Raw genomic sequence first — 12,449 nt, forward strand, 5'->3', positions numbered from 1 at the left:
TGCACAGCAAGAGGGTTATAAATTATAATATTGCCATTTTAAAATGAAGTTGTAGAAATGCCCCATTCAAACGAGAGAGACAAAAATATAGCATTGAAAATGCAAAAACAAAATATCGCGCTAGGGTTTACGAGGGCCCAGCCGCAGCCGCAGCCGCCCTCGCCATCGCCGCGTGCGCTGTAGATTTCCTCCGCCTTTATTCCCCCGTCCCCCGCTCCTCCTCTCGTCCACCCCCTCCACCCATCCGCCGCCTCCCAACACCCTCCTCCACGAACCCCACGCAGCTCCAGCACCGAGCTCGCCGGAGGAGAGAGATGGGCGGGCCAGGCCTCTACACCGGGATCGGCAAGAAGGCCAAGGGTACGTCTCCCCGTTCCTCCAGTCCTTTCGCCGCCGTTCTTGAATATTTTCTCCGAGCTACTTTTCCCGTTGAGATGTGCTTGATTGACGTGCTCGCTCGGTCGCTGCAGATCTGCTGTACAAGGACTACCAGACCGACCAGAAGTTCACCCTCACCACCTACGCCGCCAATGGCGCCGTAAGTCCCCCGCCGTACCTCGTCCCTTGCTGCTCCGTTTTATCAGGTCGTAGTGTGGTCCGTCGTGCGAGGTAGGCGTGGTCTGATCCGGGCTACAGGAGATTGTTAGGGTTCTTGATCTGTTTGCGCGATTTAGTCGTTCCACCGCTCGATCTGACTGATTGGTCGCTGCGCGGTGGTTTTGACGAGTTGTGGGTAGCGCGGCGGTATTCAGACTGGTGTTGCTGCTTATGGCTTTCTGGTTCGTCGTAGGTTGCATTTGGTTGGTGGTTCTGTTGGTTCGTACTTCGGGGGAGAAAGGGGTGGAACTCAGTTGACATGGTCCTGAATTTGCTGTGTTATTGTGGCGCGATAGCCGTTCCTAAATATAAGCCTTTTTTAGATAGCTATAAGTTAGCTTTCTAAAAAGGCCTATATTTCGGAATGGAGGTAATAAGTATTAGTAGGTAGTTTAGATTTGTCATAAACCTATGGTTGGAGCCTGGACAGCAATATCTGCAATACTGTTGCTAGTAATGAACAAGCACATACACTATCTTATTGCATTGAATCTTCTAGGGCTGTATGCTGGGTTTTCTGTCATGGTTGATGGTTGATCAATGAATACAGTCTTACCTTTGATACTAAGGTCTGATCCAGTACTGATCTACAACTGAAATTGTGCTTTCACCAATGTCATACTCTTTAACTCATGATGCATTTTGCAAATTAGTGTCATGGACGCACCCCATTCTTAGAACAACCTTTGCGTGAAGGGTCATTATAATGAAATAATAACACAGTATATTATATGCTTCACTGGTATAATGCTCTGCATATCTTAGTATTCACTTGATATTACCTTTTCCTCTATCACATGTTATTTTTGATAGATGCTTGTAACTGTATATAAGCTCTGTTTTTTTTACATTCCTTTGAATTTCTCTATGCAGGCAATTACTGCTACCAGTACAAAGAAGGGTGATCTGATACTCGGTGAGATCCAGTCACAGATCAAGAACAAGGGAATCACTGTAGATGTGAAGGCCAACTCAGCATCTAATGTACCTACCTCTCTCTGTCTCTCTCTATATATGTTGTATTGTGCAAACAATTCCTCCAATATCCATGCTTGTGCTGAAATAACTGTGACCAGTTTGCTGTGTGACTGACTAGCATTGAACGTTGTAATCATTTCATCGTGACTTCGAAGTCCTGGTACTGACTGCGTTGATCTATTTGGCAGGTTATTACTACAATTACCGCTGATGAGTATGCGGCTCCAGGGCTGAAGACCATCTTCAGCTTTGCTGTTCCTGATCAGAAATCTGGAAAGGTAGTGTTCTGACCCTCAATGTATTCGTTTTGTAACTGGAAATTTATTGCTTAGTTCGATTTTTCCCCTTTCTTTGCAGGTTGAGCTCCAGTACTTGCATGATTACGCTGGTATTAATGCAAGCATTGGTTTGACTGCTAATCCTTTGGTCAACCTCTCTGCTGCATTTGGAAATAGCGCTCTAGCTGTTGGTGCTGATGTCTCCCTTGATACTGCCACCAAGAATCTCACCAAATACAATGCTGGGCTTAGCTACACCAATAAAGATCTTATTGCATCCCTGAACTTGTGAGTTTTCAAAATCTAGCTATGTAATTGTTACTTCTAAGTTTTACTTTACAACTCTTTACTTATTCGATGTATGTGACATCTTCATACATAGCCACTAGTCAAGTAACTAAAATACCCTTAAAATCAGTCACCAGTATGTTTATCTTGTTTGTAGTCCATTATGTTGCTAAACTCATACTTTGTTTTGAAGTGTGTAGGGTGTAGTATTTGTTTGGCAGCTAACTCATACAGAGTACTACTTTGTTTTAGAATGTTAGACATATTTTGACACTCCATATTTGTACTTTGACCATGAAGCTTTTGTACTCCCTCCGATTCATATTACTTGACACTAATATAGATGTATCTAGACATATTTTAATTGTAGATACATCCATTTTAATAGCAAGTAATATGGTCGGAGGGAGTAGTATTTAATCGTTCAAAATTCACAATCATAACCCAGTGCTTTTGGTTTAATTATTGGCCAAAGCATTGATTTGAGCAGTCAAATTACGCCTTATGTTTTGAACGAAGTGAGTATGCTATTGAGATTGCAAATATAACTTATCTGTCAAGTGGTGTTGCTGTCTGCTTGTATTAGTTTAAATAAATGCAATCTAGGCATACCAGGTTGAACTAATTCAACATTGATCACTACTCTAAAAAGTTCAGATGCTGTGCAGTTTGTCTTCTTCAATTGAATCCAAATGGTATCTGTGAATATTAGTCTCATCTTATTTTTGTTGGTTGAATATTTATGTTGCTGTGTGTGAGCTTTGTCTTGATAATCAAGATGGATAATGAGCTGCTCCTATCTATGAGTTGACTAGCATCAACTCTGAGTGCACTGCTAGCCATGTTCCATGGTTGATGTAAGTTTTATCTTGCAGGAACAACAAGGGAGACAGCCTCACTGCATCCTATTACCACATTGTGGAGAAATCCAACGCAGCTGTTGGGGCGGAGCTGACCCACAGCTTCTCGAGCAATGAGAACAGCCTCACCATCGGCACCCAGCATATTCTTGACCCACTTACCCTCGTGAAGGCCCGCTTCAACAACTCTGGAAAGGTCAGCACGCTGATCCAGCACGAGTTCAGGCCGAAGTCGTTGATCACCATCTCTGCAGAAGTTGACACCAAGGCCATTGAGAAGAGCTCCAAGGTCGGCATCGCTTTGGCCCTCAAGCCTTGATTGCCGGTCATCGTAAGTTCTCAGGACGTGCCTCGGTTTCGGATGAAATTGGGGCGACTTGACAAGACCCTGTCCTTCGGTTGATGTTGCAGTCTATTAGATTTGAAGAACTGCCTTGTTTCATTCTGAGAAATTTTGTCTTCATCAAGTGTAGTCCGTGTCCATTGAGCAACCTACTGCAATAATTCAAGCTCTGAAAAATTCTGAACTTGCTTCGCTGCTCGTCTTGTACCATTTTTACCAAAATTTCAACAGCCTGCAGTGATACTGTTGATGCTTGCATGTTTTTTGTTTTCTTTTGCATGCCAGTTTGTACAAGTGGCAGCGTGGGCTGTGTAATTCCAGCAAGGGAGATAGACATCCTAGGCCGATCTAGAGCAGAAGTGAACGGCTGATTGACTGTCCACGTCGCGAAATGGTGAACGGCTGATTGACTGCCCAGCCTGTATTTCACGTGGAAATTACGAGTTTGCCACTTATCCTGCGAGAATCGTGTCTTATCTCCTTCCGTTTCCCTCGCGACGAAACGTTGACGTGCGCGGGGCACTACTGTCTCTACCGTACGAACTTCGCTCCTCCTTCCATTACCTGGTGTACTGAGCTGGACACGCTCACAGCCTCGGCAATGGCGCCGTCGTCGTCGCTGTACTCATCCGGCCGCCTCCTGCCCTCCCGCACGGCGTCGACGCCGAGGCTCGTACGTGTCACTTCTACACTGCTCAAATTTCTTAGCCGGCCGCGCTCAGTTAGCTAGCTGTGTTCACCTACTGATATGGCATCATCTTTCTTGCTTCGTGTGCACATATAGATCGGGCGGTGGCTCCGGCCGTCCTGCTCCCTGGCCATGAACGGCTGCGCGGCCGGTGCCGGCGACCGTGGTGTGGTGAGCCTGCAGGAGACGCGGGTACTGCCGGCCGCGTCGGCACCGCTTGAGGCGGTGGGGCAGCTCAGGGCCGCCGTCGCCGCGCTCAACGCCGACCCGCCTGCGTCCTCCTCCGGCATCATCCGCATCGAGGTAGGTAGCATAAAGATATCACCAGTGGCTTACGTTGCCTTGCGTTTAACTGTAGTTTAAAATGCGCGCGCGCGCACGCAGGTGCCAATTCGGCAGCGAGGTGACGCCATCGAGTGGCTGCACGCACAGAGGCAGAGCTCGCTGCCGCGCTGCTTCTTCTCCGCCCGGGCGCCGCTGCCGGACACGCCGGCCATCGCCGCGGCCGACACCAACAATGGCAACGGCTGCCACAATGAGCAGTGGGAGCAGCCGGTGAGCGTCGCCGGCGTGGGGTCGGCGGTCTTCTTCCGCGGCACGGATCCCTTCTCCCTCCGCGACTGGCGCGCCATCAAAAGGTAGCCATGAGTAGCAAAATTTCACTACTCGATGAACTAAGTTAGCTTGGCCTGATCGTTGACGGTGCTGTTCCTCCTGTTCTCTGTCTCTGAAGATTTCTTTCGAGAGATTGCCCGCTGATCCGGGCGTACGGGGCCATCCGTTTCGACGCGACGAGCGACGCCTCGGTCGAGTGGGAGGACTACGGCGCATTCTACTTCGTCGTCCCACAGGTAAGTTCGTCTGCACTTATGCCAGTTTCATTTCAACCGAATGGCCTCTTTGAAGTGTGTGCACACTGCATTGCAGGTTGAGTTCAATGAGCTTGAGGAGAGCTCGGTTCTCGCGACGACGATTGCGTGGGACGACTCGCTCTCTTGGACATGGCGGAGCGCTGTGGAAGAGCTCCAATCAACATTGCACAAGGCATGCGTTTTTTTTCTTTTCATCTATTGTCACGTCAAAGATAAGAAGAAGAAGATAGCAACCATTGATTTGTACTTTTATGCAGATATCACCATCTTCAGCTAAGGTGAACAGGTCCACCTTACAAACAGCCATCATGAATCTTAATCATGTCCCCACCAAAGCGTCCTGGGATCTTGCTGTTACTAAGGCTCTCCAGATGATCAAAGGGAGGCAAACGGAACTAGTGAAGGTAAATAATTCTTTAATCTCGCTGTTTGCTAAAAGAAAGACTAGACAGTCTTGTTTCAAATCTGACATTTCTCTCAATGCTATAATTTTCAATTAGTTCCGAACATACTCCCTCCGGTCCTTTTTAATCGACTCAAATTTAGTACAAAGTTGTACTAAATCCAAGTCAATTAAAAGAGACCGGAGGGAGTACATGTTTCCCATTTTTCTTCAATATAGATTCTGAACTTGCTAGTGAAATGTGTTCTCCAGGTTGTACTGGCAAGGTGCAGCAGGTACATTACTGATACTCGCATTGACCCTTTGGAGCTGTTAGCTTGTCTGAAGGTATGCTGTATTGTTGTTCCCTCCCCCATGATGTATGTAGTCAAATCATCTAGTTTCTTAGAAGATAATTCTGTGACTCTTGAGTATACAGGTCGAGGGCCAAAATGCCTACCAGTTTTGCATACAACCACCCGACGCCCCTGCATTTGTTGGCAATAGTGTATGTCTTCTGAAATGCGCTTTTTTTTTTACTTAATACCTGGCATTCCTTTGTATCAATTATATTTTGAATCCTTGTTAGAAATCGTCTTACTAATTATGCATTGCATGTTTATATGTGTACGACCTTCATTGTTAAATACCTCTGTGCTAACTATTGCTAATTTTATCCAAACATTCTGAATAGCCAGAGCAACTATTTCACCGGAAGTACTTGAATATTTCTAGCGAGGCTTTAGCTGGTACGCGAGCTAGAGGGAAAACAAGGGCTGATGATTTTCAAATTGGCCAGGATTTGCTTCTAAGGTTTGTTCACCTCTTCGTGTTCATAATCATAAGATTGACATGTTTCTTAAATTTTATGGTGATATCAGCACCTTGTATGAAAACTAACTGGTTAGTAATGTAAATAATTCTTGCAGCACCAAAGAGGATACTGAATTTACTATAGTAAGGGACAGCATAAAGAAGAAGCTTGAGGCAAGTTAAGTTTTACGGTCTGAATTCAGATATGATCCTGTGATAGTTTGCTTTGCTCTTGGTACTCTGAAGTAATGCTTTTCAGAAAAGAAAATTAACAACATGGTTACTGCAGTTTTATTGAACCAGTGGTTCTGATCTGATCTGCAGATGATCTGTAATGAGGTTGTTGTCAATCCCAGCAAAGCCCTTCGGAAACTTCCTAGAGTACAACATTTGTCAGCCCAATTAGCTGCAAGATTACGTAACGAAGACGATGAGGTAATCTATGATATGGCCATCCTCCAGCAGTTGTATATGTTCACATTATTGGGATATTCTTTTGCCTTAGATTATTGTAAAAAATTGGCTGCTATTCATAATTTGAATCTTGGTTCGTTGTGTTGGCACTGCAGTTTGATATCCTAAATGCTCTTCATCCAAGTCCAGCTGTTTGTGGCTTGCCCACTGAGGAGGCACGCCAATTCATACGAGATTATGGTGTGTGTGTGTGTGTTACAATATTATATTCAAATTAATGCATGCTATGGGTGCCATGTATTTACAAAATATGCAATCACATGCCACTGATGGCAATCACTGCTATCTTTGACGTTGTTGCAGAAATTTTCGACCGTGGAATGTATGCTGGACCTGTTGGTTGGTTTGGAGGAGCTGAAAGTGAGTTTGCTGTGGGGATTAGATCAGCACTACTAGGAAAAGTAAGTAAAAAAAAAGTGTTTTATGAAATTTGGGGTCTATAGTGTTCATGAAACCTCGCCCTTGTTTTTAACATATGCTAACTAAGAAGCATATAGTCACGTAGCTATCTTGTATCAGGGCCATAACACTTTAGTTTATGCCGGTGCGGGGATTGTTGAAGGGACAAATCCATCTTTTGAATGGGATGAGCTTGACCTAAAAGCATCTCAGGTACCTCTGTCCAACGACATGGATTCTGTTGCTGACATCTATTTCAAATGCTAATGCCACAGTGTTCAAATATTTTCAGTTCGCCAAGTTGTTGCAGTATCAAGAACAACATATTTGCTACCACTAGGTGGGAATTATGGGGACATTGATTTGAATTGTAACTAGTAAGTCATCAGAAATTTGAGATTACCGTGACCAATAAATGCAAGGCGACAAATTAGCTCATCTCAATTTTGTAGAAATGTTCACAACTTCAGTTTCTGATCTGGCAATAATACCCCTTGTGTTTTAATTATGGAATCCTTTTACAGGGAGTTTTGATTTGATGGGAAGATTATCAAGCGGAAGTTTCTCTCGGTTTCTGAGCTTATGTGTGCTTGTGTTCTATAAACTTCGAAGGATTGTCTTGTTGAAACATTTTTCCACTGAATAAACATACTTATGCCTGACCATTCGAACAAGGAGACGGCGATAATGATAGTGGTGAATACAATAGATTCAACGAAAGCATTTTAGGTAAATATGTACAATGATTGTAACAAGTCGAATAGAGGGAGTGTATATCAAAATAATTTGAGTACTTATCTGGGCTGGTGGTTTCTGCTATAATCTCGATGTTTCTTATCACAAGGAAATGGGCCAATGGCATAGATCATGCATTCATACCCCTAGACCATATATTTAATTTTTTTTGCAGAAGAGTTGGGGCCCATTGCCTGAAACCCCGCCAAAACAAAACATCTCTCTCTTGTGGCACACCACAACCACAACTATTCATGTCAAATACCCCTAAAATCTAGTGATTTTTTTTATGGATATTTGCAAGTCATAGCCATCGCAAATAACCCATATCATTCTCAGCATGTATGAACAAATTTAGGCTAAACTTTTGAGGAATTGTCCAAAAAAAAAACTTCTAAGTGGTATTTATGTTATCTTATTGTCTTAAACTATAGACCGAGGCATTGCCTCAGCAAGTTGTATCCTTATGAGTTATAAGAAGAATAAAATAAATATAAAAACATCTATACATACCGATTATTTGTTAACTTACGTAGTATAGATGTGTTCATGTATATCTCACTATCGTTAAAATTTTGAGCTCTGAACATATATGTCAAAGAAATATATGTTGATAGAGATAGTTCTCGAAATAACATCTTGAACATGACACAAATGACGAAGGAAAACAAATCAACGCAACATAACAATGCAAGAAATCCTCAAACACAAGTCAACACAATCAATTATTATTATATAACATCCCGTGTAACCATTTTAACAACCCCTATAACCATTTTCGTAGATGAAAAATATAAAGATATAATATGATTTTAGGTTCATAACTAACCTTACAACAATCCATATATACTACATATGGACTTGGGACTTATTTTTTTAGATTCATAACTAACCTTACGTTCATAACTAACCTTACAAGTAACCAATTTTTTTAGGTTCATAACTAACCTTACAACTAACTTGGGACTTGTTTCTCATCCGAGGAAAATGTAGTGGCCGATGGCACTGATTGTGTGAGAGTGCGGGTAGAGAAAAGGTTGTTGTTTTTTTAACATGAAAAAACATTATAGCTCTAGGCCAAAAGTATTTTCAACTTATTTTTCTCTTGTTCATTTATACTAATTTTTTTACTTATTTAGAATTTTATTTGTGCATACAATATTTATTATTATTTTTTGCATTATGGATACAAAGTGTACCAACCTATTATGCAATATAAACATTAAATTCAATGGTCTTGGTTGTATAATTCAAATATATGTCATCATAAAAAATCATTCACTAATCTTAATCGTATTTTAAGTGGTAAGGTATGTTAGTATTTTCTAATACGGGTAGTTGTTATTTTAGTTTCGTTTGATAATCTTTAGACTGAGACATTGCCCTTGAGAGAAAAAAAAACTTCTTGTTAAGCGTATCCTTCCGAGTTCTAAGAACAACAAAATAAATAAGCATTCATACATATGTTTCACCTGATGTATTAGCAGCGTATCTATATATCCCCATGCCTATAAGCCTATTTCGGTATTCTTATAAATGTGTTGTACCACTAGAATGCGCATGTCTAATAAATATCTTGATACATACTTCTAGAGTGTACATTGCCTATTTAAGTGCAAAGAAATAGAAGTTGCTGGTGTAAGAGTCTTCTTGCATGGTCAAATGAAATACGTTCTTTCTCTTTGGTTTAAGCATTGACTGACGACACATGTGTTTTTGTATTGAAATGGCAGCACCACACGTCTTACTGGAAAGGCATCAACAAGATTTGAGTATAATGCATCTAGGTTTTTCTGTTTTTGATATGTAATGTGCGTTCACCAGGGAAATAATTTCGCATTTGGCCTCTCCTTAACATAGCCGTGTGCCGTCACGAGTATGCAACCCTGATATATTGCTTGGCCAGCTATCAATATCTATTGATATATGTGTTGGCCCTAGAAGATATCTGATGCACCCAAACCTTGTGGTGCAATCAGTACACGGGCGGATTCAGCTGCAAAACACTTATGAAGGAAGTGAAGTTTTTGGCCCAAAGGACATGATGGCATGAAATATTGTTTCAGACCCTCGATAGGATAAAGTAGATCCTATTCTGCTAATTTCAGGTCCAGGATCCGTGGATATTTACAAACTAGTGGTCGACCCAGTATATAAAAGTACATATTCGATCCTGGAAAAATTAACAAATTAATCTCATGTGCTGAACTCAACATTATCCGGGGACATAACATGTGTCCAAACACAACTACATTTTGGTTCAGTCTACCAAGGGTCTCCAAGTTCTGGTCAAGCAAAGAACTTGACCATGTTGTTAGTCCTACACTGTCATTTTGATGAGGCCGCACCTTGTCCTGATGAAGAATCAGGATCAAGCTGCGCATAACAGGAGGACGTTTCCGACTCCAATAGGATTTGCCTGAGATGCTTGTCTTCGAGATGTTCCTGGAAACAATTAAAACATGGATTTATCAGCTCTTAGGTAAGCATAAAGAAGCAACATAAAATACATATATTCTGAACCTAATTAGAAATAATAAGACGCATTTCTTGGAACTGAGAAAAGTATGGTATTGTTAAACTCAATATGTGATGATTACAATCAAACAACAGTGCTTTCGCGTATAAGACAACTTTGCTGAATTCAAATCCTGAACACTGTTTATTCTGGTAACATACATATTATCAGCAAAACGCCTAGCGCTTAATCGTGATATGCGTAGCGCGCCTAGGCGTGCACTTGGGCGAGATAAGCACTAGGCAGCGGCAAAACTAGGAGGAATTACGCCTAGCACTTTTTTGAACCTTGTCGGAGATATAACAACAACTCGGACAGTATAAAATAGGTCAATGACAAAGATATAGGCTGAATATGACCAAGCGATAATTGTTTTCTACAAATAAATAATTTGACTAAACATTCAAGTGCTAAGAAGGTTTTGTCCCTCAGCAAATCATCACTTCAAACAAAACACATAGCTGTGAACCTGATACAACCACCTATCTGAGGGGATACACATTGTTGCTATTTACATGGGATAATTAAGTCATGAAACAGACAGAGCTCTTTCAGAAGTAGAAATTGGCAATAATGAGTTATCTTGAAAATGGCTGATCTTTGGATGGGTTAATTGTCACTAAGCGACCATGGGTTGATTGTCACTAAGCGACCAGGCTGCCTAGCAAGTAGCAACCATGCCTCAAATTCTCAGTTAGCATTGCACCAGCTATGGTCAATACTTGTCTGGAAAACAGACTAGCAGACCGCAGTAAGCAAAGCAGGAACAGCTATAACTCTAAATGGTTTTAGAAATCAGTCCTCTCAACAATCCGAGTTTTCCCGAGATATCAACTAACTGCTTTCTCATGCAAAGCGATAAAGCTAGCAAAGCGTTGCAAGCTTTGATAGTTTTAATTGATTAAACAGGATACAGGGTTAATACCCTCCGTTTGTTAGGTAATACACTTTTTGAGTTGAAGAATTAATAACAGAAATAACATTCTCCCCCACATCTGACATCACCTGTCAGCATAAGTGCTCTAAATTGCCATCGCACGGGATAGCACAGAATCCACATTTGCAATATTAGGATGGCAACCAGACACTATAGCATCGGCCCCAAATATGTAAACAGTTTCAGCACAATTCAAATCCAGATCATAATCAACAACGCAACATGACTACCACAAGTTTCTGCTCTGATGATTTTCTACATAATCGACACCGTCCCTCAGAGATCCTCTCTAAACAAGAAATTCCAGATCTTAGCATAAAGTTTAAACCTCCCTAGAACAATTCCAACCTAAATTACAATCCCGGCACAATCAGGCAATGCTCTCTCCGGAAATTATCACCGCAGGTAGCCATTAGACCATCTTGGAATCTAACAAACGAGGCGGTCAATGATGGGATGGATCTCTACCGCGCATAGCAGGGTAAACCAGAGATCGGATTCAAATCGAAGCGCAAGCCATGACAGCGAACCGTGATCGAGGCGGATGCCGAGAGGATTCGGGGGGGCGGCGGTCTAGGTTTACCTCGAGGCAGGCGCGGTACTTGCTCCACTGGCCGGCGCAGTCGTCCTTGTGCCACTGCCCCTTGGCGAACTTCTCCGCGTACCACCGGTTGAAGCACTCGTGGTACGCCGCTCGAAGCTCCCCGCACGCGGCCGCCGCAGCCGACGACGGAGACGCTGTGGACGGAGCCGGCTTGTTCCGGCCAAACACCATCCTTCTGCTCTGCTCCCTCGCCGCCGCCGCCGCCGCCCGCGAGTCTCTGCTTCTCTCCCTGTTTCGGTCGTCCCCACCTCCCAAAGCGGTGTTCCTGGTTTAGGTATCCTCCTTACCTGGCGGATCCAAGATATCAGCACTTAGTAGAATATACAAAGATCAAATCGGATTCCGAATTACAGGTGAAGTCGTGTCGAACTTTTTTTTGAGAGGGAAATCATGCACTTTATTGATCAATAATCAAAATGTCATTACAAACTGTTTCAAGTGAAGTCGTGTCGAACTTGTATATGATGTAATTCGATTGCTCGTGATCTTTGTCTCACGTTCTATGACCATCATTAACACAGAATCACGAGTGAAGTCGTGTCGAACTTGTATTACTTAAAATATGTAATCGTGTTGAGATCAAATCGAATTCCGAATTACAAGTGAAGTCGTCTCAAACTTGTATTACTTAAAACTAGCATAGATGCCCATGCGTTACTAGAGCCATTTTTTTTAGACATTTA

General features: G+C 42.5%; 3 protein-coding genes across 4 annotated transcripts; 2 read left to right on the forward strand and 1 right to left on the reverse strand.

The window, feature by feature from the left end:
* The first annotated feature begins 220 nt into the window (after positions 1–220).
* LOC124653585 (mitochondrial outer membrane porin-like) lies at positions 221–3,403 on the forward strand. Its single transcript, XM_047192647.1, has 6 exons — positions 221–360; positions 471–538; positions 1,471–1,581; positions 1,764–1,853; positions 1,933–2,141; positions 3,017–3,403. The coding sequence occupies exons 1-6, from the start codon at positions 315–317 to the stop codon at positions 3,318–3,320; spliced, it is 828 nt and encodes a 275-aa protein (XP_047048603.1). The 5' UTR covers positions 221–314; the 3' UTR covers positions 3,321–3,403.
* Positions 3,404–3,930: 527 nt separating this feature from the next.
* Positions 3,931–7,769, forward strand: LOC124653770 (isochorismate synthase 2, chloroplastic-like). 2 transcript variants are annotated; one of them, XM_047192833.1, is made up of 16 exons: positions 3,931–4,017; positions 4,129–4,335; positions 4,417–4,670; positions 4,766–4,883; positions 4,960–5,076; positions 5,162–5,308; positions 5,560–5,634; positions 5,726–5,794; positions 5,981–6,099; positions 6,216–6,273; positions 6,424–6,534; positions 6,669–6,753; positions 6,877–6,974; positions 7,093–7,185; positions 7,265–7,349; positions 7,497–7,769. In XM_047192833.1, exons 1-15 carry the CDS (start codon positions 3,946–3,948, stop codon positions 7,310–7,312), a joined length of 1,671 nt encoding a protein of 556 aa, XP_047048789.1. In that variant the 5' UTR covers positions 3,931–3,945; the 3' UTR covers positions 7,313–7,349; positions 7,497–7,769. The 2 variants fall into 2 exon arrangements, with proteins under 2 accessions (XP_047048789.1, XP_047048790.1); XM_047192834.1 differs by lacking the exons at positions 7,265–7,349; positions 7,497–7,769 and having other exon boundaries at positions 7,071–7,185.
* Positions 7,770–9,726: 1,957 nt separating this feature from the next.
* On the reverse strand, positions 9,727–11,956 carry LOC124654949 (uncharacterized protein At4g33100-like). The gene is made up of 2 exons (XM_047193922.1): positions 11,746–11,956; positions 9,727–10,152 (listed from the first exon to the last, which is right to left on the reverse strand). Exons 1-2 carry the CDS (start codon positions 11,935–11,937, stop codon positions 10,036–10,038), a joined length of 309 nt encoding a protein of 102 aa, XP_047049878.1. The 5' UTR covers positions 11,938–11,956; the 3' UTR covers positions 9,727–10,035.
* Positions 11,957–12,449: the final 493 nt, after the last annotated feature.

The sequence above is a fragment of the Lolium rigidum genome, chromosome 5 (assembly GCF_022539505.1).
Source record: "Lolium rigidum isolate FL_2022 chromosome 5, APGP_CSIRO_Lrig_0.1, whole genome shotgun sequence".
NCBI classification, from domain to species: Eukaryota; Viridiplantae; Streptophyta; class Magnoliopsida; order Poales; family Poaceae; genus Lolium; species Lolium rigidum.

Bases quoted from the DNA above. Each gene is read 5' to 3' on its own strand.
- LOC124653770 (XM_047192833.1), top strand. From the start codon at position 3,946: ATGGCGCCGTCGTCGTCGCTGTACTCATCCGGCCGCCTCCTGCCCTCC. The intron at 5,077-5,161 runs GCATGCGTTTTT...ACTTTTATGCAG, and splicing joins TCCAATCAACATTGCACAAG to ATATCACCATCTTCAGCTAA. The intron at 5,635-5,725 runs GTATGCTGTATT...TTGAGTATACAG, and splicing joins AGCTGTTAGCTTGTCTGAAG to GTCGAGGGCCAAAATGCCTA.
- LOC124654949 (XM_047193922.1), bottom strand. From the start codon at position 11,937: ATGGTGTTTGGCCGGAACAAGCCGGCTCCGTCCACAGCGTCTCCGTCG. The intron at 10,153-11,745 runs GTAAACCTAGAC...AATTGTTTCCAG, and splicing joins AGTACCGCGCCTGCCTCGAG to GAACATCTCGAAGACAAGCA.
- LOC124653585 (XM_047192647.1), top strand. From the start codon at position 315: ATGGGCGGGCCAGGCCTCTACACCGGGATCGGCAAGAAGGCCAAGG. The intron at 1,582-1,763 runs GTACCTACCTCT...TCTATTTGGCAG, and splicing joins AGGCCAACTCAGCATCTAAT to GTTATTACTACAATTACCGC. The intron at 2,142-3,016 runs GTGAGTTTTCAA...TTTATCTTGCAG, and splicing joins CTTATTGCATCCCTGAACTT to GAACAACAAGGGAGACAGCC.